This window comes from Microchirus variegatus (genome assembly GCF_963457635.1).
Source record: "Microchirus variegatus genome assembly, chromosome: 18".
Classification (NCBI taxonomy): domain Eukaryota; kingdom Metazoa; phylum Chordata; class Actinopteri; order Pleuronectiformes; family Soleidae; genus Microchirus; species Microchirus variegatus.
The window spans coordinates 5,346,782-5,372,853 of record NC_139819.1 but is presented as its reverse complement, the minus strand read 5'-3'; the positions used below and the strand labels follow the sequence as shown (position 1 = coordinate 5,372,853).

At 42.4% G+C, this 26,072-nt stretch overlaps 1 protein-coding gene across 1 annotated transcript; it reads left to right on the top strand.

The window, feature by feature from the left end:
- The first annotated feature begins 5,420 nt into the window (after positions 1 to 5,420).
- rgmb (repulsive guidance molecule BMP co-receptor b) lies at positions 5,421 to 19,318 on the top strand. The gene is made up of 3 exons (XM_083904746.1): positions 5,421 to 5,746; positions 13,540 to 14,087; positions 18,129 to 19,318. Exons 1-3 carry the CDS (start codon positions 5,629 to 5,631, stop codon positions 18,903 to 18,905), a joined length of 1,443 nt encoding a protein of 480 aa, XP_083760872.1. The 5' UTR covers positions 5,421 to 5,628; the 3' UTR covers positions 18,906 to 19,318.
- The last annotated feature ends 6,754 nt before the right edge of the window (positions 19,319 to 26,072 follow it).

The following is a 26,072-nucleotide window of genomic DNA, read 5'->3' as shown; positions in this document are numbered from 1 at the left end:
GGAGGTGGTGAAAGGCAGAAGCGGAGGAGGGAGGCAGAGGTGTGGAGGTGAAGACAAGCTGGAAGCTTTCAAAGAAAGAAACAGACTGTCTTTGTGTCCCGGTTGCTGTGTATGAACGCCTGTGTTACTAAGCAGAGAGGGTCTGCAGTGTGTGTGTGTGTGTGTGTGTGTGTGTGTGTGTGTGTGTGTGTGTGTGTGTGTGTGGCGAGGGGGGGAATGACAGGGTCCTGTGCTCCCCGTGTCTCAGCTGTGGTGTAATTGATTAAATTAATTAGCATGAAATATAGAATTAAACTCTGTGAATAGAGTCATTATGCTATCTGGGTCTGTGTGTGTGTGTGTGTCGGCTGACGTGTGATCGTAGGGAAATATGAAATTAGTCATGATCAATAGCGCCATATGCACACATTGAAGTAATTGAATGTAAGCAGCCCCGTGTTTGCAGTCGGAGCGTTGATGAGTGCGGCTTCATCTCCTCGGAGATGCACTTCACTAAATGTACTTAATTACTTTCAACCCGCCGCTCATCAGACATCCAACAAAACCCTTAAATTCCCTGCACAGATGCAAAGGCTCACTCATGATCTGCACACGTTTCTGTCTCCTGTCCGTATGTTTACGTTTACCTCTATGAGCACATGAATGATACAGTCGACATATGCACGGTCTTGTATAAAGGGATAGCCGTCCATCTTACCAGAAAATTACTTTTGGTAGAACTTGAAGTCACCTTTAAAAAAAAACCTTCTTTTAAATCGAGCTTAGGCCATAGTCCGACTAAGATAGTCAAATGTGTGTATGTACGTATGATTTTGAGCAACAATATTGTAGTTTGTACTTCATAAACTTCCATCTACTACGACTCAAGTCCAACTAAGCGTATACATGCAGGGTGTAATCGGACTATGAATCACATTATCCAGGTATGTTAGTCCGACTAAGGCTAGCTTGATTTTAGTCGGGCTTACTGTACGTGTTTACATGACATTGATAAAACCAAATCATTGTCTTAGTCTGACTTAAATTGGATTTTTAACATCCACGTAAACTGTAAATTTGCTATATATGTTTTTGGACTGTGGGAGGAATCCAGAGAACCCGGAGAACTTGTTTAAACCGGGTCACAGACCCAAGCTGCAAGGGTGCTAACCACTAGACCAACCCTGTGGCCCCCCTTCACAATATTACTTGAGTAAAAGTCTGCCATATGTAAGAATGTGGCCAAAAACGGTTACTACATTCAAATTCAATTTTAGGTTTCGTTTACTAACATAACTGGCAACCCGTGGTTGCTCGGCAGCTGAGACTCTACCGCCTGCAATGATTGGTAGACGGCGGTAGGTGGCGCCACATGCCAAAACATGATTTCAAAACATAAACATGATTTGCAGTTTGCAAAATATATATTTTTTAATGCAAATATTTTGTCTGTGCTGTTGTTGTTGGTGAGTTCAGTTTGTTATATGAACATTATTCCTGAGTCTCTGTGACATATTAGGAGGATTTTACGACCAGTTGCTTTAGATTTATTACATAATGCACCTTTAAGGGATGTGACATTTACTGAATTTAAGTATCAAAAGTAACCTTCTGATATAAAATGTTGCTTAAGAAATAGTGTAGTTAAAATTGAGAGACTGTAGCTCAGTGATAGAATGAGTCGTCTTTCAACTGTGAGGTTGTGGGTTTGATTCCCAGCTCCACTAGCCTACATGCCAACGTGTCCTTGAGCACACATGTGAATGTGTATGAAAAAATCTGCGATAGAATGGGTGAAGAACGGTAGTGTAAAGCAGCTTTGAGTGGTAGAAAATCATGAAATAAATACAGACCAACGTATTCCTCTGATTTTATTTATTTTAAGTAATGGGTAATGAAGATGGTTAGAGGAAATGCAGTGGAGTTGAAGTCAAAGTTACTAGAAATATAAATGACAGAGTAAAGCACTGCACTGCACTGTAAATAACAAGTGTGCAGCGATTCATATGACTTCCTCACTCATGGACTCCACATATCCTCATTGGTGAGATCAGAGGATTCTGGCAGAAACAGGAAGCTAATGTAATCTAATATGAGGGCCTGTGTGAGTCGCACACATCATCTCTCTTACTGTCAAACCCTCGTGAGCTGTGCAGTGTGTGTGTGTGGGGGTGTGTGTGTGTGTGTGTGTGTGTGTGTGTGTGTGTGTGTGCAGTTGAGTCATGTTGGAGTGAAAACTGCTCAGCTGTGACACACACGGCACATAAAATATCTATCGGCCACAGTGAAGCTCTGTTTGCTGCACCCGGCAAAGTTATGGAAACACACAATAAATAACAAACACACACACACACACACACACTGTATATATACACACACGTAATGCACACACTCACACAAACAAGTTAAGCTATAAGGCTCCATAAGGATGTGGCACTTTGTTAGCCGACGTGCTCTCTTGACAGAGTAAACTGAGCATTAAAAGGAACAAACACAGAGTAGATAAGAGCACTCAGTAAAATATTATCTAAATATTAAGCCGCTTCTGTTTCCACTTTTAAAACTGGTCAAACTCCACAGCTCTTAACAGAGAAGAAGAAGAAAGAGAACATTTTGGCCCAAGTTCAACTTCGACAAAGTGGATTGTGGGTGTGAAGTTATTGATTTATGATCTGTAGGTGAAAGGAACAATAGTGATAGCAGTTTATGGGCTGTTTTGCATAGTGATCACTGTCTGTCCTCATTCCTGAAGCAGTCTTATCTCTTCATGATCTTCCTTCTCTTTTTTTATGTTGGTGTGTGTTACAGAACATTGATTGATTGATGCATTTGTTTATTTATTTATATGTGTCATGCACTCATTATGGCCCCGCCCATAAAGGCTTATAAGACACCGTAAACAGGATACAAAGACGACCACGTAGCTTCTGACAATATACACATTCAGCAACAGAAAGGTGATCATTTTTTCTATCTATCTATCTATCTATCTATCTATCTATCTATCTATCTATCTATCTATCTATCTATCTATCTATCTATCTATCTATCTATCTATCTATCTATCTATCTATCTATCTATCTATCTAGTACCTACCTACCTACCTACCAATATAATCTACCTATCTAATACTTACCTAACCACCTACCTATATAGTACCTGTCTACCTACCTACTTGTATAACCTATTTATCTAGTACCTAACTACCTTCCTACCTACATATAGCCTACTATCTAATATATACCTACTTTTCTAGTACCTACCTATAGTCTACTTATCTAGTACCTACCTACCTATCTAATACCTAGCCTATATAACCTACCCATAAAGCACTTACCTACCTTACTTATACAGTACCTACCCATATAACCTACCCAAAAAGTACTTACTTACCTACCTTACTTATACAGTACCTACCTACCTACTTACCTACCTATATAACCTACCCATAAAGTACCTACCTACCTTACTTATACAGTACCTACCTACCTACCTACCTACCTATATAACCTACCCATATAGTAGCTACCTACCTACCTAGGTACCTTACTTGTACAGTACTTACTTACCCATATAAACTACCCAAAAAGTACTTACCTACCTTACTTATACAGTACCTACCTACCCATATAACCTACCCAAAAAGTACTTACCTACCTACCTTACTTATACAGTACCTACCTACCTATATAACCTACCCATATAGTAGCTACCTACCTACCTACCTTACTTGTACAGTACTCACCTACCCATATAAACTACCCAAAAAGTACTTACCTACCTACCTTACTTATACAGTACCTACCTACCTATATAACCCACCCATAAAGTACCTACCTACCTACCTTACTTGTACAGTACTCACCTACCCATATAAACTACCCAAAAAGTACCTACCTACCTACCTTACTTATACAGTACCTACCTACCTACCTATATAACCTACCTACCAACGTATCCAACCTACGTATCTAGTACCTACCTACTGTACATATGTTCATATCCACAACAATAACTCTCACTGACCTACTTCTAAGACACAATACATGACAGGACTGTGTCATGTGGTTGATTTTCCTTTGCATTTATTACATATATTCTACAACAATAACTCTGGACCTGCTGTAAACCAGTCAGACCAGTTTTATCTGCGCCAGATCAGCTTAACGGCAAAGATTTAACTGTTGCATCTGATCTTTTCATATGCAAAATTAAATCGGACGACATAACAGAAGAAACCAACCGTGGATAAAATCAGAAGAAGAAGAAGAGTTGGTATTATGGTCTGTATTTATAGAGAGCTTTTGTAGTCTTGATGAGCTGCTTAACACTACAGTGTTGACATTCACATGCTTCAACATGGGGTTAAGTGTCTTCCTCAAGGACATTTTATATCAGAAAATTACTTTTGATACTTAAGTACAGTAAATGTCATATACTTTAAGACTCTTACTTATACCAAAGTCCTTTTCAGGTAAGATACTTGTACTTTTACTCAAGTATCCCTTTAAGGTACTTTATACAAGACTGATGCTGTATACATTCTGGTAACTAATATGTCTGTAATGCACATTCTGTTTCACTATTCTTCATATTTTTTGCTATATCGTACGTTCACATATGTGGAAATACACGTTTATTATTTTATTGCCTTTATCTTTACCGTCTTTGCTGCTGTGACAATGTACATTTCCTCTCTGCAGGATAATAAAGGACTATTATATTGGGAATAAATCTGCTCTGCTCTTGTCTGTTTACACCACTGTATTCTAACGTGTTGATATTTTTCTTACGCGTGTTACTCGGTGTAAAAAAGTTTCCGAATCACTGCTGTAGGTTGTTGTAAAATAAATAATGTGAGGTTTGTGTCGAATAGATTTTCAGTCAGTAGCAGTAACATAAGTCAGAGCTTGGCAACAGTGCATTGGAAACACATTATTCTCCTCTTTGTGCACAGTGATTTAATGGCATCTTACCAACGTTTTACAAGTTTTATATCAGGCCTCTCCACTATTATGCAGAATGCTCCCTCTCTCTCATTCTCTCTCTCTCTCTCTCTCGCTCTATAAAGACTTTTGTAGGCGGGTTTTCCGCCAACAGTGTTTGGTTGATTCACTATTGATTTGTTGGTCAGGCAGAGGAGGAGGAGAAGAAAGTGAAAGGGGGAGGAGTGGAGGAGAAACCCCGACCCCGCGAGGCAGAGAAGAGACGGAGAGAGAGAGAGAGAGAGAGAGAGGTGTGATTGTGCGTAATTTGGAACGAGGGCAGAAAAGCAGCACAGAGTGATCCTGAAACAGGAGTCGTATCGCGCTCTGCCTGGATTTACGCACAGGAGAGGTGTGTGGGGGGGGAGAAGCGAGAGAAAAGTGAAAGTGTTGTCGGAGTGACTTCTGCTTCTACTTTGTGTTTTTTTTTTTTTTTTTTGCTCCTCTCTCCTTCTGGCTCCACTCCTCCGCCCTGCATTCCGCGCTGCAGCTGTGTGCTTTAATGCGCACCCGAGGAGGAGAGGAAGGAGAGAAGAGTGAGGAAGAAGAGACAGAAGAGGAGGAGGAGGAGGAAGGAGAAGAGGTGAGAGGGCCTGGACACCACCCCTTCCTCGCCCTCTGGAGCTCTGACCACTCTCCCCTCCTGGCCCTGCATGGACGGGGATGGGGAGAGCCGGATGCTGTTGCCGCGGGGCTGAGCGCCTCGCCTCCCCGTCTCTGGTGCGCCGTTTCCGGCCACTGCTGCTGCTGATCATCGCTCTCTGCTGCGGTGCTCACATAGGTAACTGTAACGCACGCTTTTTTTTTCTTCTCTTCTCTCTGTCAACTGTGATTTCTTTTTTCTTTTTACGCACTCCTGTTTGCGCCACTTGAAACATTTCCGTGCGCCTCCGCTTCCCCCCCCCCCTCCCACCCCCTTTTCCTTCAGTCTGTTCCGTTTATGATCCCACAGTCATCAGAGATACTCTATTAGCCCAGTTATTAGCGTTTGTAATCGTTGCGTTAGGCCCCAGTTCTGCCTGACAATGGCTCTCTCTCCAGCGGCAGTGCAGCAGTCTGAGCACGGATCGAGTTTCTCCTCTCTCCTGGGCCGTCATTCTCCTGTCTGCCCCTTAATGGCTTATGGAGGAGGGGAGGAGAGGAGAGGCAGAGAGAGGGTGACTGACTACTTCTCCTTATATCTATATATATATAGAGATATATATAACAGATCTCTGCTATGCTCGGACCATTACGCATAGAAAGAAGCAGAATTTATGACAATGTCAATATGATCACCCAAAGTTTTTGTATTTAAAGTGCCATAAATCTGGATTAATAGAGGAGTTAATGTTCAGTTTTAGAATGCAAAAACACATCATAACTCATTTAAGTGTGAGCTGAGATAAGGAATAAACTGATCATATAAATTAAGTTTTTAATAATTCAAATTTTGCTCCATATAACAAAGAAATCATTCAATCTGAATAGTTTTGGTTTGTGGACATTTCAAGGATCATATAATAATGAACTTTTCGAGTCATGGTTCACTTTCTACTCCACTATCTCCTATTATCTTCCATATTCTATCGCAAGGACGACAACTGACAACTGATATGAGCCTTTTCTGACGTGGTTGAATTTTTGCTCAAAGGCGAGAACTGTCAAACACAAACGAAGGAGTCACCAAAATTCCAGTTTCCTTGATCGTTTTTTTAAAAATTGCAATTTTGAAATTTCGCACATTCCAGTTTTAAATCCACACCAGTTTTGGAGATGAATAAACAAAAGAAGAACTGTGTACGGTGAAAGCCAAAGGTTAATAAGGTGTTTGTAAGGATTACTGACACTAATGTGACTCCTTTTTTAGTGTGTGTGTGTGTGTGTGTGTGTGTCTGCAAATGATTTACTAGCTCCTTATTTACCACTTTGGCTTGACTTCCTTTGCTTAAGTTTAAGCGAAGAACACAGTCTCATTTTGGTGCAACACGCTCTTATTATCAGAAAGAAGCCTCTTTTCCAGCTTCGTGTATATATATGTGTGTGTGTTTGTGTGCAGGGGGTGGGGGGGGAGTCGGCTGTCTGTTGAGCAGTCACACCTTCAGTAATTAGTTTAACACGGCTCGGGCAGCGGCAACAAAAGCGGCCCCTGCACGCCGCCTTGACGGGAAACACAGAGACCCCACTCTTTTTTTTTTTAAAGGGGGCCTCTTGGCACCTTCTGCCCCTACGCCTGCGTCAACAGGAAAGAATGTGCATTATTTAGTCTTTTACGTTGTTTTTGTGTCCAAATGTGTACATTTCAGGCCCATTTCATTGTTGCCACAGCTGTCAAACCCACCACCCCACCACCCCCTCTATGCGACTGACATGCAGGAATGTCTGTATTGTCCACTATTGTTTGACACAGACAGAGAGAAGAGTGAGCGTGGCCCTAATAAGCTCCTGCAAAGCTTTTTTTCGTATCTCGCGAGCTCTCAGGGCTCAGTTTGTGTGGTTTTGAAGCTCAGCGTGTGAGAGTGCACACGACGAGGTGATCAATAAGCACTTCTGCAGCCTTCCATCGCTCGAGAGAGATGATCCCAGTTAGAGGTCTGCTTTTCTGATCTCTGGAAGATCAGAGAAGTTGGATTGCAGCTGGGCAGCGTGAGGACACGAGGGGGTGGGAAAAAAAAAAATCACTAAAACCCGTGGGAGGTTTTTTTTCAGCTTGTGGATCTTTTTCTTAAATTCTGTGCGATGGTTCGAGAAGGTGCCTAAGGATGCAGGGAAGAGACGGGCGAGGAGCCCTGGTCAGGAGATGCGGCTGAAAACAAGAGTAGGACTCATGGGCAGGGGCGCAGGCAACTGCTTGGGGCCCCGAGCTGATAGGGCCCCCCCCCCCCCCCCCCGACACTCGGAGCCTGAGGGCTGTTTTTACTGAAATGTGCAGTGACCAGCCGCATCCCCGTCCCCCTTAAAAAACTATGGGCGATTTGCAATGACATCTCAGTAGGAAACCTCCCTAAAGGGGGCCCCACCTCACTTTAACCTGTGTGAAGAGGACTATTTACAGTGTAATACATATCTTTTTTTACTCAGTTTGTATATGTTTTTTTTCAGTTATTTTACAGTATTTTATTGTTCTATATATTTATATTGTTTCATAATGTGGGTTCTTTACAGTGTCATGTATTTTGTTTTTTACTAAGTTTATATAGTTTATTTAAAAAGCTATTTACAGTATTTTATTGTTCTTTACGTTTATATTTTCACATACTTTTTAATGACAAGGTTTTTCCCCCCCCCCCAAAAAATATTTTGAACTCATACATTTTTCGTTTGTGGTTGGAAGGCCCCCCCCCCCCCCCCCCTGGGAATTTTCATGTAGGGCCCCTACAGACTCTAGAATCGCCTCTGCTCATGAAAGAAAAAAGCATGACATGAAGAGTTCAGAAGAGAAAACGCTCGGGAGAAAAAAGAATACATGAGATGATAAAGACACCTTGTGGGGGGATGGAGTGAAAAAGAGGTTGATGTAGGACATGGAGGGACTGCTTTATTGTGTCTATATTGGATATATATCCCACGGGGGGTGGGGTGGGGGGGGGGGTGTGGATGTATTAAACGGCCCTCACATGACGACTTCTTTATTCTCTTCCTAGCGATGCCGTCAAAGTCAATTCAGTATTCATGACCCCGGGTTTGATTCCATTCCCTTCCGCAAAATGTCCAATGTAAATGCAATAGGTGGGATTCTCCCTTTTTTTGTACGCGTGGCCATGCATACTCACACTCACTCGGTTTAACTAAAGACAGATGATCGCGCCGAAGCTCAGAGGAGCAGAAAGTGTGAAGAATTGTCCTTAAAATGACATCACACTTACATTATGAAGCAGAGCGAGAGAGGAGAAGCCGAAAGTGCTGACGCTCGTCGTTAGCGAGGTTTTCTAAACAAAGACATTGTTTTTCAGCTGAAATTCTCAGTTGCGAAAGGCAATTAGCAGACTGTATATACGGGCGGAGGAGTTATTTTTCTCAATTTTTTTTCGATGGTTGTACTTAATGTTTTATGCAAAGACCAAAAAAGAATAAGGTCTATGGGAGCTGACTTTTATATTTTATTTTTCACTTTCCTGAGGAGTGAATGGTCTCGTTTGCATCGTTTCAAATCGTTTCATCAACAGCACATGACGTCAATCCGCGCGTGTGATTGACAGCTGGTATTGTTCAATAGGGAAAAAAATGTCCTTTTGCGTTGGGCCAAGATACACATCTGGTGACTTCAAAACAGGCTGATCAGATTCTTATGGGTGACATAATTACCAGTTGGCACCAAAAGGCTGCAGTGATTATTTGATGAATTGATCAATTGCTAAATGAACTATTTTCATAAGCGATTGTTGTTTTTTTCAATAATTAAAACACGCTTTTCTGATTGTTCAGCTTCTTAAATGTGAATATTTTCTGCCTTCTTTGCTCCATATAACAAAGAAAATCATCACAACTGAATAATGTTGGACATTGGAGAACAGCGATCAACATTTTTAAACGGTTTCTGACATTTTACATCTGAATGTTTGATGTAAAGCACTTTGAATGACCTTGTTGTTGAACGGTGCTCTGCAAATAAACTTGCCTTTGCCAAACAAGTACTTGATGAATTAAGAAAGTAATCAAAAGATGAACTCAATGTGAAAGATAGTTGTTAGTTACAGCCATGGACTCTTAGAAATAAGGGTTCCAAAAGGGTTCTTGTACAAGGGCTGAGGTTCTACCTGGAACCATTTGCTTCTGAAAAACCCTTTCCGGAAGAAAGGGTTTTCCAAGGGTTCTTGGTAACACTAATGGTTCCAGTAAGAACCATTTTGATCCCCTTTCCTGAATAAAGGGTTTTTCGAGGGTTCTTGGTAACACTAATGGTTCCAGGAAGAACCGTTTAGATTCAGAGAACCCTGAATAAAGGGTTTTCCAAGGGTTCTTGGTAACACTAATGGTTCCAGAAAGAACCGTTTAGATTCAGAGAACCCTGAATAAAGGGTTTTCCAAGGGTTCTTGATAACACTAATGGTTCCAGTAAGAACCATTTTGATCCCCTTTCCTGAATAAAGGGTTTTCCAAGGGTTCTTGGTAACACTAATGGTTCCAGTAAGAACCATTTTGATCCAGAGAACCCTGAATAAAGGGTTTTTCAAGGGTTCTTGGTAACACTAATGGTTCCAGTAAGAACCATTTTGATCCCCTTTCCTGAATAAAGGGTTTTTCGAGGGTTCTTGGTAACACTAATGGTTCCAGGAAGAACCGTTTAGATTCAGAGAACCCTGAATAAAGGGTTTTCCAAGGGTTCTTGGTAACACTAATGGTTCCAGAAAGAACCGTTTAGATTCAGAGAACCCTGAATAAAGGGTTTTCCAAGGGTTCTTGATAACACTAATGGTTCCAGTAAGAACCATTTTGATCCCCTTTCCTGAATAAAGGGTTTTCCAAGGGTTCTTGGTAACACTAATGGTTCCAGTAAGAACCATTTTGATCCAGAGAACCCTGAATAAAGGGTTTTTCAAGGGTTCTTGGTAACACTAATGGTTCCAGTAAGAACCATTTTGATCCCCTTTCCTGAATACAGGGTTTTCCTAGGGTTCTTTGTGGAATTCTCCAAAAGGGTTCCTGGTAGAAGGTTCTACCTGGAGCCAAAAAGGGTTCTCCTATGAGGACAAGCCAAAGAACCTTATACGGTTCTCATTCTTGCATGGTGATGTTGACGTTCTCTCACATCTCAGTCATTTTTTTTTTGTGTGTGTGATTTAATTACACTTATAACACAAATTCTCCAGCCTTAGACTGAACCTGTGCGACACCGGGGGGGGGAAGTCAGATCCGCTCGTCGCAGACGTTCTGATGAGGTCGGACGTGTTCTTTCGGAGTTCTGCGGGGCAGATGGGAGAGAGAGAGAGAGAGAGAGAGAGAGAGAGAGAGAGAGAGAGAGAGAGAGAGAGAGAGAAGGCTGTTTGTTGGTTGGTTGGTGTGCACCAGTCAATCACACAATGTGGCCTCAGTGTTCAGACTGTCTGAGCAGCGGTGGCTGGCGTGGACGTGTGTGTGTGTGTGTGTGTGTGTGTGTGTGTGTGTGTGCGTGTGGGTTGTGGTGTCAGTTATTTAACAGGCCGGGGAGAGATTCTGAAGCACGGTGTGAGCGAGCGAGCGGGGGTCCGTCGCGTACCTGCATACCCTGATTCCTGAAACTCGGCGCTCTACTGCCCCCAAATGGTGGCGTCTTTACTCCTCAGTAGCCTCCCCCCCCTCCACACACACACATCTGATCAATGTACAAAGACGAGCAGGAATGTGCTGTTTGCACATATGTGCTCGTGGTAACTTCGTAGGTGAGGGTGTGACTTTGAGGGAATCTGTTGATCCAGGCGCTGAAATCTGTCTTTTTGCGCTCGGCCGTGAGATCGTGGCAGCATTTGAAGATTGGGCGCCTTTAATGAAAGCATGACCAGCATTCTTTCTTGGACGGCAAAAACGTGTGTGTGAGTGTGTGTGTGTGTAGCTGCCCATACACTGCAGGGCCTCGCTCTCTCTCTCTCTCTCAGGTCTAATTTAATAGTAGCGCACTGTGACTGATGCATTAGGTCTGGTCTGTAATCTCTGTTTCGCTCTCTCTCTGATGATCTATGATATAAATCTGTTTTTTTTTTTTTCCCTTGTTGCATTCAGAAATGTAGCTACACTTCGTTCACAAGGATAAAAATAGAATAAAACATCTTTTGCAAGAGTCCGGGGATCGCAATTATGGCTGTTAAACACGCACACACGCACACAATTTGAAGTCATTAGGCCACAAAGGGAGATTTTGATTCCTTTGTTGTCGTTTGTAACACACACTAATGTCTCAACACACTTTAATCAACAGCTCTAATAAGCTTGACAGAGCCAAGGCAGTGGATGTGCATGCCAAGCACTCCCTGTATTGTGTAGTTATCTCTGTCACCATAATAATACACCTGTGAAGTGTCGTTTCACTTCTTGGTCTCTCGCTGTATAAGCAGTATTATCTAACTGTGTGTGTGAAAAAAGAAAAAAAAAAAAGCGTCTTTATCTCTTTATCTTTAGCTGCTCTTTGGTTTATTACACTTGAGATTTATTGCATTTACAGAGCGGCACTGCTGATTGATCAAGACTTTGAACGAGCGGCCGCGTCCTTTTTTTTTTTTTTCGACTTTTTTATTAGACTGGATTATAACTCGCTGGTAGCATTGTGCGGTTCACATCAAAGCCTTCACACCGCAACTTTAATTGTCTTCAGTGAGCGCATTAAACTTCTATTTGACGCTTTTCCCATTATACACTTCTACTTAGACTTAGACTTTATTGTTATTCAGGTATCCACAAGGTGTATACAGAACCACATTTCGTTTGCATTTGCTCGGACAAAGTTAAGTAAACTTCCAGCATGACGGCTCGGCTCAAATTCTCGTTTGTTTTTTTTGCTTTTCCATTAGTGATAGTTCCTGGTTCTGTTTTTAATACCTGCTCCGTTGAGGTTCCAAGCGAGCTGAGCTGACAGAGAGTGTCGTCACTGGAAGAGCCGCGAGCGCGACGTCCGACACGAGAATCAAGCCGAACTTTAGTTAACGGTGCAATATTTAGTTAAAGGTGCAATATGTGATAAATCTGAAGCAACTGGCCATAAAATCCTCCTAATATGTCACAGAGACTCAGGAATAATGTTCATATAACAAACTGAACTCACCAACAACAACAGTACAGACAAAGTATTTGCATTAAAAATATACATTTTGCAGACTGCAAATCATGTTTATGTTTTGAAATCATGTGGCGCCACCTACCGCCGTCTACCAATCGTTGCAGTCAGTAGAGTCTCAGCTGCCGCGCAACCACGGGTTGCCAGTTACGTCAAAAAAACGAAACCTAAAAGACCTCGGTATTTTGAATTTGTATGTAGTAACCGTTTTTGGCCACATTCTTACATATGGCACCTTTAAAAATCCTGAAAACATGCATTCATCTCCAACATTTAGCAAAGGAAATGTCTAAAATCTCAATATTTAACAAAGGAGTTTGATGTATTTAGTGACAGCTAGAAAGTACTGAACCGTTCTGTGAATGAATCCATTTTAATGATTCAGTTCTAGAACTAATGTATAATGGAGATTAGTCATTAGTCTCTTAATCTTGGTCTTAGTGTTTGGTTAGCTCTTAAATGATCAGACATCAAGACACCAAGTAACTGTCACTCATAAGAATCCAAACTCCAATTTTGAAGCCTCAAGATTCTCGATTTGACAAGTGCTTTGTTTAGGTTTAACGACTTGAAAGTTCACAGACTGTGTATTGATGTCGCCTGTTTGAGAACATCAAATACGAAAGTTGTCATCATGTGCTTTTGAAGAAGACTTGAAACTAGAGATTAAGAGCATTAACTCCTCAGGAGAGAATTAAATGAATCTTCCATAGACCATCATTTAAATTGACCTATTTTTGCAACCAGCTGAGTCGCCCCCTAGTGGTTATTTAATATATTCTGACTTCTGGCCTGTCTAATATGACCGTCTCGCACGATTCCTGACCATGTCTTTTGTGTGTCCTCTCCAGGTCAGTGTCAAGTGGCCACGCCGCAGTGTCGCATACAGAAGTGCACGACCGACTTCGTCTCCCTGACCACGCACCTCTCGCCGGCCGTGGATGGCTTCCACACTGAATTCTGCAAGGCTCTGCGCGCGTACTCCGCCTGCACCCAGAGGACGGCCAAGTCCTGCCGCGGAAACCTGGTCTTCCACTCGGCCGTGTTGGGCATCTCCGACCTCATGACCCAGAGGAACTGCTCCAGAGACGGACCCACGTCGTCCACGCACCCCGAGGTCCAGCCCGAGCCCTGCAACTACCACAGTCGCACGCAGCACGCGCACACACACGCGCACGCGCACTCCCACGCCCATTCGCACTCCCACAGCCACAGCCACTCTCGGCCCGGGTACCTGTTCTGCGGGCTCTTTGGGGACCCACACCTGAGGACGTTTAAGGACAATTTCCAGACTTGTAAGGTGGAAGGAGCCTGGCCTCTCATTGACAATGACTATCTGTCGGTGCAGGTCACTAATGTTCCTGTGGTGCCCGGCTCCAGCGCCACGGCAACCAATAAGGTAAGAGAAGAGCTGGTGCTGGAGATAAGTGGGCTTTTTCGGTCCAATTTGCTGTCATTAAGACCGTAGGAGTTACCTAAGTGAGAGCAGCTGCATGTGTGCGCTTGTTTGTATGTCTTTGTGGGGACCATGACTTAACCATAGGAAGTGAGGACATTTTGGTCCTCACTTTCTGTCACACCTCAAAAACGACTATTCATGGTTAAAGGTCCGGTTTTAAGGGGCTAGAGTCAGGTTCATCTTGTGTGTGTGCTTGCTTGTGTATCTTTGTGAGGACCATGACTTAACCATAGAAGGCGAGGACATTTTGGTCCTCACTTTCTGTCACACCTCAAAAACGACTATTCATGGTTAGAGATCCGGTTTTAGGGTTAGATTAAAGTTCATATTGTGTGTATGTGTGTGTGTGTGTGCGTGCTTGCTTGTGTATCTTTGTGAGGACCATGACTTAACCATAGAAGGCGAGGACATTTTGGTCCTCACTTTCTGTCACACCTCAAAAACGACTATTCATGGTTAAAGGTCTGGTTTTAAGGGGTTAGAGTCAGGTTCATATTGTGTGCGTGCTTGTTTGTATGTCTTTGTGGGGACCATGACTTCACCATAGGAAGTGAGGACATTTTGGTCCTCACTTTTTGTCACACCTCAAAAACGACTATTCATGGTTAGAGATCCGGTTTTAGGGTTAGGGTTAGGGTTAGGTTTATGTTAGGGTTAGACTTTTAGCTGTGATGGTTGAGGTAATTAGCAAATAGCAATTGCTATAGGTTTAGGCTTAGGGTTTTTAATTTAGGATACATGTTATGCAGCTTATCAGATCCAGATTTGATACTTAGAAATAACAGAATGAGATATTTTCCCCCAAATCTTTCAGCCCTAACAAATGTGTGTGTATTTGAGCTCCAAAAAAACATACAACCCTTTATTTGTGAGGACATTTTGACCTTGTGGGGACATTTTGTCAACTTTAAAGGGCTTTTTCAGGGTTAAGACCTGTTTTTAGGGTTAGGGTTAGGGTTAGAATTGGGGTTTATTGCACTATGATGTCCTCACTTTGAATGCTGCACATGTGTGTGTCTGTGTCTGTGTGTGTGTGTGTGTGTTTGAGAGGCCAACATTGATTGTAATGACATAAAACTTCCAGTGTCCCGGGGAAAGAAATGGTATCAACAGATTCTGGAAAACACCCTGACTCTCTCTGTGCTCTGCTCTGCTCTGCTTTACTTTTCTTTTTCTTTTTTCTTTTTTCCTTCCCCCTCCCTGTCTTTCTTTTGCTCTGAGTGTTTTTTTTTTCACTCCCTCCTGACTCACAGATGTGAGGCGCAGAGTCAAAGATCTTGTGACTGTCTCCTCTGACTGAGTGTTGCAAGTGTTGTGCAAAACCTATATTTGGTTAATGGCTGCATTTTGCGTGACCTTTTAATAACACGAGAGCGAGAGGTGTGAATGGACTCACTGTTTACCAATGCATGTGCGTGTGAGTCACTGTGTGATAAACGTGTGTCCTTATCTGTGTATATGACAAACAACAACAAAAAAATAACCGTGACACTTATGGACACACTTATGGATGTCCAAGCCACACAAGCTGCTCTTTGTGGTGTCAAAGAAGCAATGTTGATGTTTCCCCCGATGGTCTGCGCTCTCTAGTTTAGTCGATAGCTTTAATTATTAAAACACATACACACCCATGCATACACTTAGTCATTCACACACACACACACACACACACACACATGCATGTATATTAAGCAAATAGTTGGGCTGTGGAGCTGAAGGTCGAACCTTGTGTCAGAGGTGGGGCAAGTTATTAGTCATGATTATTAGAGACACACACACACACTTTTTGCTCACACACACACACACACACACACACACATTAACAGTCCTCCAGGCTTAATGGCCTGCCAGGCCTCATTCCTCACAGCTGTCATGTGAACAAAGCAGCCATTCACCGGAACTATGATGTTAGTGCTAACCGTAATGCTCACACCACACCCTGTATCCACCACTGCTTCCACTCACCCAGTGGCGCCCTGCGTGTGTGCGTGTGTGTGTGTGTGTGTGTGTATGTGTGTGTGTTTTCATGTGTGTGTGTGTGTGTATGTATGTACGTGTGTCAGCATGTTTGCATAGCTGTGTCAAATTACAACTTGTTAAAAATCCATTTAGTGATTTCTCAAATGTGGTGTGATGAGAGTCAATAACTTGTGTAATAGGTGTGTGCTAATAATACGTGTGTGTGTGTGTGTGTGTGAGAGAGAGAGAGAGAGAGGGGGGGGGGGGGGCTCTTTTACTATGGGCTGTAACCACGGCTACATTTAGTTATGGATTAATCGGATGAAAATGACTGAACATACATTAACTCAGGGCTAATCTGCACCTTTAAAAAAAAAAAGGTGCAGATTAGTATCTGTTTTTAATATCTGTTAATCTCAGATTAACTGCACCTACTCTACTCATCGAGCTCAAAGTTATGGCTCCGAGGTCCTTATTTAGTTGGACTGAGCAGATGAAATCGCTCGGATTACACAGTTGAATATCGCGATGACACGAGCAAATGCCAAAAAAATATTTGGCATTTAAAAAAATGACAGAAACAAATTAACCGGCAATTAAACTACTTCCTGATTCATTTCACTTCAGCCGACGAGTTCTTCAAGTTGTGTGAGCTCCACGTGTTTGTGCTGTTTGTCTGCTGCGCAGTGTGGAAACCACTATTTTCAAAGGATCATGAACGGAGCAACGAAAGCAGAACATATTTACATTGACGAAGCTGGAAAATTAGAAAACTTGTTTTAATTATTAAAAAAAGTTAAAGCGATAGTAATCAATTAATAATCAGTTAATGATGAAGAAACTTCAGTTTTTCACTGAAGACTTAAAGCTGCAGTATGGAAGTTTTATTGTTTGATGTTATTATTGTATTTGTATACAGCAGACGCAATGTAACGTTATTCATATGCTGCGTCCTTCATCTAAAAACAGGCTCTGTCAAGCAATACTATCAGACCTGACTGAGGGAGCATTTGTTTGCATACAGTGGCAGCGCATGGGGCGGACATTTTCTTTCTTTTTTTTTAACAGTTTCTAAAACTTTTTGGGGGCAATTTTTTGTGTTGTCTGTCATACTTGACATGAAACAAATCACTTCCTGTGTGCAGTGCGGGAATGTCACCCCAACATTCCCTAACCCTAACCCTAATCAACCCTAACCCGACATGAGATTAAGGGCCAGTTCCAATTCCTATCTTAACCCTCAAGCTCAAGAAAGAAAAAAAAATCAACCCTCAAAACCAAGTGTTGAGGGTTATTTTGTCAATTAGAAATGGGACACCCCTTAAATGCAGATACGTCTTCAGACTGTAGGGGGCAGAATAGCGCGAAAGCAGCGTCCAGTCTGTCAACTCCAAAAAAGAAGAAGAAGAACGCATTTACGTCAGGATTATTTATTACGATCCGTTTGTCAGTCAAGTTATTATGTTGTCAGTTAGTTATAAGATGATACTCATACAAATACCACAACCACGGACATATTCAGCTGACAGTTACCACACACCACGACTTATAGCAAGCGATCGCTTGTCCGCACCGGCCGGCTATTAAAAATGAATGTTCCGCAACAATGACATCAGTAATCCATAATATGGGCCTAAACTAAGATTATACAATGGTTTTAATCATTTTTATATCTCTATTAACAAAGAAAATACTTCATTCGCAGTGTACTCGTTTTCGCTGCTTTCGGCGCCATCTTTGTTATGGCAGAACACGCAATGCATTCTGGGTAGCCCTTGCTCCCAAGGGTGGTCACGGAAAATCTCAATATTGAGGGCGATACAGCCCTTAAACTCGCCCCTCAACTTAATTTTTCTGAGAATCGGGACAGCACTTGCACTAGCGGGAGCGCACATTTTTGAGATTGAGGGTTAAGCAAGAAATTGGAATTCACCCTTAATCTACTGAGAATATTGACTTTTGTTGTTTTTTGAAAAAAGTCTCTATCTGGTCTCTATAACCAATGTCTCTGCCTCACTACAGATCACCATCATCTTCAAGCCCTATGAGGGCTGCACGGACCAGCGGGTCTACCAGGCCGTCACCGACAACCTCCCCGCCGCGTTCGACGACGGCACCGTGAGCAGCGGCGACCCCATCCACACTCTGGCCGACGTGGACGGCGCCGCCAGGAAGGTGCGCGCCCTGTGGATCTCCGAGCGCACGCCGGGCAACCACGTGGAGCTGCACGCCGGCTACATCGGCGTGACCGTCATCGTGCGCCAACTGGGACGCTACCTGACCCTGGCGGTGCGGATCCCCGAGGAGCTGGCCGAGGCCTACGACGCCACGCAGGACCTGCAGCTGTGTCTGAACGGCTGCCCCAGCGGCGAGCGCATCGACCGAGACGGGCACCTTCCCCTGCCTCTGTCCCCCGCGGCTCTCGGGCTTCAGCAGCAGCAGCAGCAGCAGCAGCAGCAGCGTCGGCCCAGCTTCTCCTCACAGACACAAGCGTACCCCTACGGCACCGCGCAGGTTTTCAGCGTGGAGGGAGCGAATCAGCTCTGCAGGGAGAAGCTGGAGGTGCAGGACATTTACTTCCTCTCCTGCGTGTTCGATCTCTTGACCACCGGAGATGCCAATTTCACGGTGGCGGCGCACAGCGCCCAGAAGGACATGGAGAAACTCCACCCGCACCAGGACAGGTGGAGGATCTACCCGAGGGGCTCCGCCGCCTCCGTTTTACACTCCGATATCCAGCGCGTCGGCCGGTTCCCTCTCCTTCTGCTGTTATGCGCTCTGAGTTTGGCGTTGGCGTAAACGCCTTGTGTTTGTCTGCGCACTAGAAACATAAAGTATGTTTTTGGTTGTTGTTGTTGTTGTTGTTGTTGTTTTTTTTTGGCTGAGCACTGATACAGAGCACTGATTCATCACGCAGATGCTAAAGAGAGCGACGCCGACTACAATCAGGAGACGGCGGCGGCGGCGGGCGGCTCCGCGCGTCCGTCTTCGCCCTTTCAATCGGACACACGGACGCTGACGCGTGTGGGACGAACGCGACAAACTGTACATATTTCATTTTCGGTGTAAAATGGCGTAGAGTTGTTGTTGTTTTTTTGTTTTTTTTTCGTGCCGTTCGATGTGAGTTTTCTTTCATACCTCAGACAGAGGACGTTTGTTTTAATGGAAGCACTTTATTTTGATTTCACCTTTTTTTTTTTTTTTTTTAACAAATCCACATCAGTGTTTTCTTCCTTCCACTTAACTCTGACTCAAACTGTTTTTCAGCTTCACTTTTTTCGGGGTCAGCCGACTTTCTTCAACGAATCATCCTTTCAGCGGCTGATTTCAGCGTCAGCGTCAACGTGACCTCTTTCTGTTGAATGTATTATCGTAAAAAGCAAAAATGCCATCACTGCTCTTTGTTTCTCTCTCGCTGTACATATTTGTTGTTTTTTCCTCAGTCCTGATTTCAAATGTGCGTGTGTGTGAGAATGTGTGTGTGTGTGTGTTTTCGTTACGTGCTTGAATTTTAATTTCACCTGAGAATCACATCAGAGGTAACGGTTTGCGTTATATCATTTGAGCCAAAGATGGATTTGTATATGTACAAAGGAAATCAAAACTCGCCACCAAACCAGCACCCTCCTCCTCCTCCTCCTCCTCACAGTCTCCCTCTGTTTTTACACTTAACTACTGTAGACTAGGATTAACAAGCTGCTCCTTAATGAGGTTTGTGTACGAGACAAAAACACTGAATCTGCTGGGATGTGATATCTGCAGCACTTCAGCACGTTTGTGGGAAGTGTTCATTTGATTCAACTGTGAGCTTTCTATACAATAATATTGTCATCCCGTAGTACGACGACGACCGCGGCGACAACGTTTTTTTTTTTTTTTTTTGCTTTATAAGCTTAAGTCTGTTTTGTGACGCACGACAAGCGTCGGTTTGGTGAAGAGTGACTGGTCAGTGTTTGAAAAATACCTAACTTATTTATGAACCGTAGTGTCCCGTAGAGGAAGTTAAGCTCCATAATTATTCTTGCTGTTGGATAATAATTTAAAAAAGAAAAATGTCAGACGTGATTGTACTGCCACCTAGTGGCGCTCTGTTGCTATGTGTGTGTGTGTGTGTGTGTTCTGCTCCAAAAAAAAGGAAGAAGAAAAAAATGAGGAAACGAAAACAAGTGTGTGCAAGTGTTTTATTTTATTTACACTCCTCCCAAAAAGAAAAGGTCAAAACTTTAAAAAACAAGAATATAGAAAATCACACTTTTAAACTTAACGTGGTAATGGTATGTAATAATTTTGTAATAGGGATTTTTTTTTCTGATGCATTTTCCATTGAGAGCCGTGGTTCTCAAACTCTGGTACATGTACCACCTGTGGTACGCCAGCTTCCTCTGATGGTACTTGGAAGAAAATCAGAAATGGTCGGAAAATGTAAACAAATAACATTCAAATTAAATAATAATACACGGAGAGTCACCGTAGGAACTATGATAATGGAGTTACTTCAGCATTTTCTCAAGTGGAACTTCTGATCTAGACAATAACAAGTATTTTAATAAGGAGATAATTACTCAATAATTCTATCATACATTAAAACTAATAGTTTGGTCATTATTAAGAATGATTGTAGGTGACTATCAGTGTAAAACAGGGCCGTAAAACACAAATTATGTTTAAAAAGTGGGGGAAAAAAACATCTCATATCACTAGTATTCATGATGATATTTCACTGAATTTCAAAATAAGAGCTTGTTTTGATACGGAACATTGTCCATTTTAGTATCATGATAAATATATGATGCAAAATAAAATTAAGTCAAAAACACCAAACAGGCTTTGATATGTGTAATTAAATGAGTAATTTAATGTTGAAGGCAATACATTTAAAACTGTGATAATTACAACCTTATTACTATTCTAAAAAAAAATTGCTGCTAGCAAACATATTTAGTATTACATTGTGTTTAACCCTTTAAGGTACACATCAAGACATTGATTTTTATATTTTTTTTTTAATTAGACCCTACAGTATTTCAGATACAGGCCTCTACCAAACGGTTGAGACGTCTGTTCATAATAAACCTGCTTTGCATAATTCATAAAGTACAACATTCAGAACAAGTCTCATTAAGTGTTAGTGAGTTCAGCATTGATGCATTTTTCAATGAGATATAGTGACTTAAAGTGTGGTCGACCAAATGGTTGAGTAGGACCTTAAAGGTTTTAAACACATGATATTATGTAAGTAGAGTCCGATCCCTCTTTGTGAAGTTGGGTTTTGTCACGGCGACTCCAACAGAAAGAATAACATTTCACATAATTACCAAAAAAAGTAAACACATTTTTCATAAACCTTCAATTAGCCTAAGCCGTGTTTTCACTGGCCGCGCTGTACAAACTCGCTCACACACAAACACAAACACGCTGTATATACAATAGATGGCGTTGTATTTGTAACCCATTTGTCTGAGGTTAGGTTTTTGAACAGAGTCCAACTCCTCAAACACAGTCTGCGTTCAAACTGCCACACAACAGCCGGCGCTGTCACACACCTGGCATCAATGTCAGTGTGTGTGTGTGTGTGTGTGTGTGTGTGTGTGTGTGTGTGTGTGTGTGTGTGTGTGTGTGTGTGTGTGTGTGTGTGTGTGTGTGTGTGTCGACACAGGCTGTGAAAATGGCGCGTGGAGAAGGTCCACAGCGTTTTAGGAGCATCATCATCATCATCATCATCATCATAAATCCCCCTCATTGTGTCCACATCTGAAAAGTCACACACATATTCAAAATGAGCACATTACTGCGTCACATTCACCGTGAACACGACGCACAAAAGACCCTCTCACCACGTGATGATAACCGCGTACGTGGTCATCAGAGTGTTGAAGACCACGATCTTCATGAGGAGCAGCCTCATCCACAGGACGACCACCGCGTTGGTCCACAAGTGGACGTCTGCACATCAAACCACACACACACTCACAGAAGGATCTATAATATAGTGTATGTGTGCAACAGGAGTTAAAATAATTTAAAATTTACCATCTGTCTCTTCCTCTTCAAAGCAAGTCTTGCCTTCATGACCTGGAAATGTAAAAAAAAAGAAAGAATGTTATATATGTGTAAAATACTGTATCTTATACAGCTATTATGCAATAGCCCTCAATTTCTCTTTATCATAATGTGTGTACTTGGTGTACAGGGTGACCTTCATTGACCTCAGCTTATTTTCATCTTATTTATTTAAAAATAAAACATAACATTGACATAAAAAACGAGGTATTCCAAGGAGTCGGAATCACTTCAGAGGAAACAAAAGAGGAAAATCAGGGATTAAAGGAAAAAACGAACTTTACTTTCTTTTAATAGATAAACATAAAGTAACAGTAACAAAAATAAACAGTAAATAGCACTTAACGTTAATATTATATATATATTATACAATATATATATTTATAGCTATACAAATAAGGTGTGGGTTATACAGTCATACTATGTTATTCCAACTCCAACTTACTATCCTGGAATAATAACTGTGTGAAAATTAGATAAATAATGACATTATTTTAAATTAGACACATTGTTATTACCACGTGATTAATAGTGATTACATGGAAAAAAGATGATATATATATCCATCCATCCATTATCTACCGCTTTATCCTCCACCAGAGGGTCGCGGGGGGTGCTGTGCCTATCTCAGCTTGATATATATATATATATATATATATAATATATATCTCAAATGATACAAAATACTATTATTCTATTGTTACAGTAGCATTATTCCTTACCTGACGAGGTGACGTGATGTCGCCTGTTGACCTTCGGCCGCCGTCTCTTCGTCACAGAGCAGCTGTACGACGGCCAGTCCCTGGTCACCACCGTGATGATGGACACAGGGCCGTGGCCGCGCCTCCTGCCGAGAGACACGCTGCTGGGCGCCGTCGGCACGCGGTCCTCTGACGGCGACCTCCAGCTGACCTCCAGGTGACCCCTGCGGAAGTCGCTGACCATGCAAACCAGCAGGGTCCAGCCGAGCCTTTCCCCCGTCAAGTGGACGGGAGGAGCCAGGGACGCCAGGACGTGACCTTTGACCCCTCCTGATCACAGGGAGGTGATGGTATTTTAGTTTGAAATCTTAATATTGGAGACACCAGGACATTATACTTGATGATCACATGAAGACGAATATATTTATATATGATTGTCAAACATTTAAATAATTTATTATATAACAAAAATCACAACATCCTCTTTAAATTTATGTTACAATCCTTAAAAATCCCTTATTAGAGATTAATGCAATGTAGATTAGCTCATATCTTAGTCTGAATTCTGCCTGGTAACTATTATTAAGTATACAAATAAAATGAATCGTTTAAATTTAAAAGTCTTACCGGTCCACAGATAGATCATAGGGAGGTAAAATAGACTCTTGGACGCCTCAGTCATGTTTGTCTCTGTGATAACTGTCCCTAATGTGTGTGTGTGTGTGTGTGTGAGTGTATATGTGTGTGTGTGTGTGTGTGTGTGTGTGCACCTTGACTGTGTGAAATGGGGGCATGCCGTTTGGATTTGGCAGGAGCATTGCATTATGGGGGATTGACATTGTTGTGCCCTTTCGGTTACAATGGTATCCGCCTTAGCACACACACACACACACACTGAGTGAAACACACACACACACACACACGGACAGAGGGAGCATGTGAGAGAGAAACACAGCGTGAGCTCTTCTATAAATGAAGCTCTACCTACTTTTAAGAAGAAAAACAAAGGAACAGGACATTCATGTGGACAAGAGACACTGAGTGACTGGAGACACACCTGTGTTTGGCTGTTAGGTCTGAGGTGAGAAGCTGATCATATCAACACACCCAGAGCTACACCTGTGCCGCACACACACACACACACACACACATGTGCACGTGCACACAAACACACACATGCACGCACGCACACTGTTTTTTTTTGTATGATTACAAAGGATACTCATGGTCCTAATGTATCTCCTAATCCTTTAAACATTTAAACATAAACCCTAACCTCGAATTCCAACCTAAAACTTTAACCTAACCTACACCTAGTTCTAATCCTAACTGTGGAACCAAAGCCTGTTAAGTTGTGAGGACACTTTGGCGAGTCCTTACAAAACAGGTTTGAATCTAAATGTGTCCTCCCAGACTAGCACAGACCTATACACACAGGTCTGCACAGCTAGTCTTCTGAGGACACTGAATTGACCGTTAGGACCATGCAAATGAGGTGTTGCCTCATTAGGACCAGGTTTTGGTCTCCATGAGGACTACAGTTCCTGACAATGTGAGTGTTTATGCCAGAAAATGGTCCTAAAGAGGTAATAATACAAGTACACACGAAGGGTTAACACTAACCCTAACCCTGAGGACACATAAGGGGTGGTGGGGGGTTTTGGGGTTTTGGGTTTGAAAACACCTAGTATCTATTTTTATAAGTTTGTCATTTTTTAACTGATGTTACAAATCAACATTAGACCTTTTGTCGGTTAGAATAAAAAAAAAATCAAAAATCAATTCACATTTCAGTCCACTAGATGGCGCCACAGTGCACACTCTCATGAGAGTTGATGTTGTCGCAATATGATTTCGCACATACTTGTGATGATATCGTATCGTGACTAATAGTGCTAATATCTAATGTTCCACCAAGAACCCTTTTAAAACCCTTTGTTCAGGAAAGGGGTTCTAAAGGGTTCTCTGGATCAAAATGGTTCTTTACCATTACCAAGAAACCTTGAAAAACTCTTTTCCCAAGAAATGGTTCCAGGTAGAACCTCAGCCCTTGTAGAGGGACCCTTTTGGAACCCTTATTTCTCAGAGTGTAATTTAACCTAGTTCTATAAGGTTAGCTAGAGGGGAGGCAGGGGTGGCACTGGACCCCCCTGAAATCTGATTGGCCACCCCATTTGATTGACATGTCACGGCACCGCATGTCATAGGGCTTCGAAAGGAGCCAGTTGCACTTTGAATCCTCCCGTACAGTAGTTGGCGCTATGTAGCACAAAGAGTTGTACTCCACCTTACTAGAAGAAGAATCACCACAGAAGAGGAAGAAGAATGAACATCCTTGATGGACAGTGAAATCTTTGTTCCATAGTAAGTTTTGCGGTGGTTGCCTTATGACCCCAACCCTAACCCCCTGTAATAGCCTCGGGCCACCCCAAAGATAAAAAGTCTAGCTCCGCCTCTGCCCACAAGGCCAAAATGTCCTCACAAACACACAAACACAAAACAGTGGCAGTAGGAGGTGGGAGGAGGAGTTACAAACAGAAAGTGAAAGTCAACAGCACTCTCTATGAGGAAGTATGATGAGGCCAAACTGACTAAAGGTAAAGCTGCTTTTTTTGACGTCTGTGAACACGAGGGCTTTGTTTGACTGAAATGTTACTTACACATCTGTCCTTTTATTGAAAAGTAAGCAGGTTGTTTGTTGTCTGTGAGGCAGAAACAGCAGCAGATGCATTCGTTCTGTGTGACTCTACGTCTTTTACTGCTGTTGCTGCTGCTGCTGCATGTGTGGCCTGACTCGACCTGCATGCTACAGTTATGCTCGTGCAGCTGTTGTCTGTCTCCTCACACTTTTAGCTTTGAAAGTCATGTGGTGTCACAGAGTGAAAAAAAATAGTAAAGAAATTATTGTATTCATCCATTCGTCCAAGCAGTGCATTACATTCAGACTTTTATTAGTTTAAGGAAGGAATTATGAGTGTTTTAAAGGAATAACGTGTCCTTCATGCTCTCCGCTAATGTCTTCCAGAATCAAGCAGAAGTCCCGGGTTACTTACATTACGTGCCTGATGTGTCTCTGACGGTCCTCAGTTTGTGCCTCAGATGTGACCGTGTGAGGAGGATTTAAACACCAGCTGTCACACTGTCTGTCACACGATAGGTTTGCCTTTTTAAATCGAGGGACTGAAGGACATCGCCGGAACACACA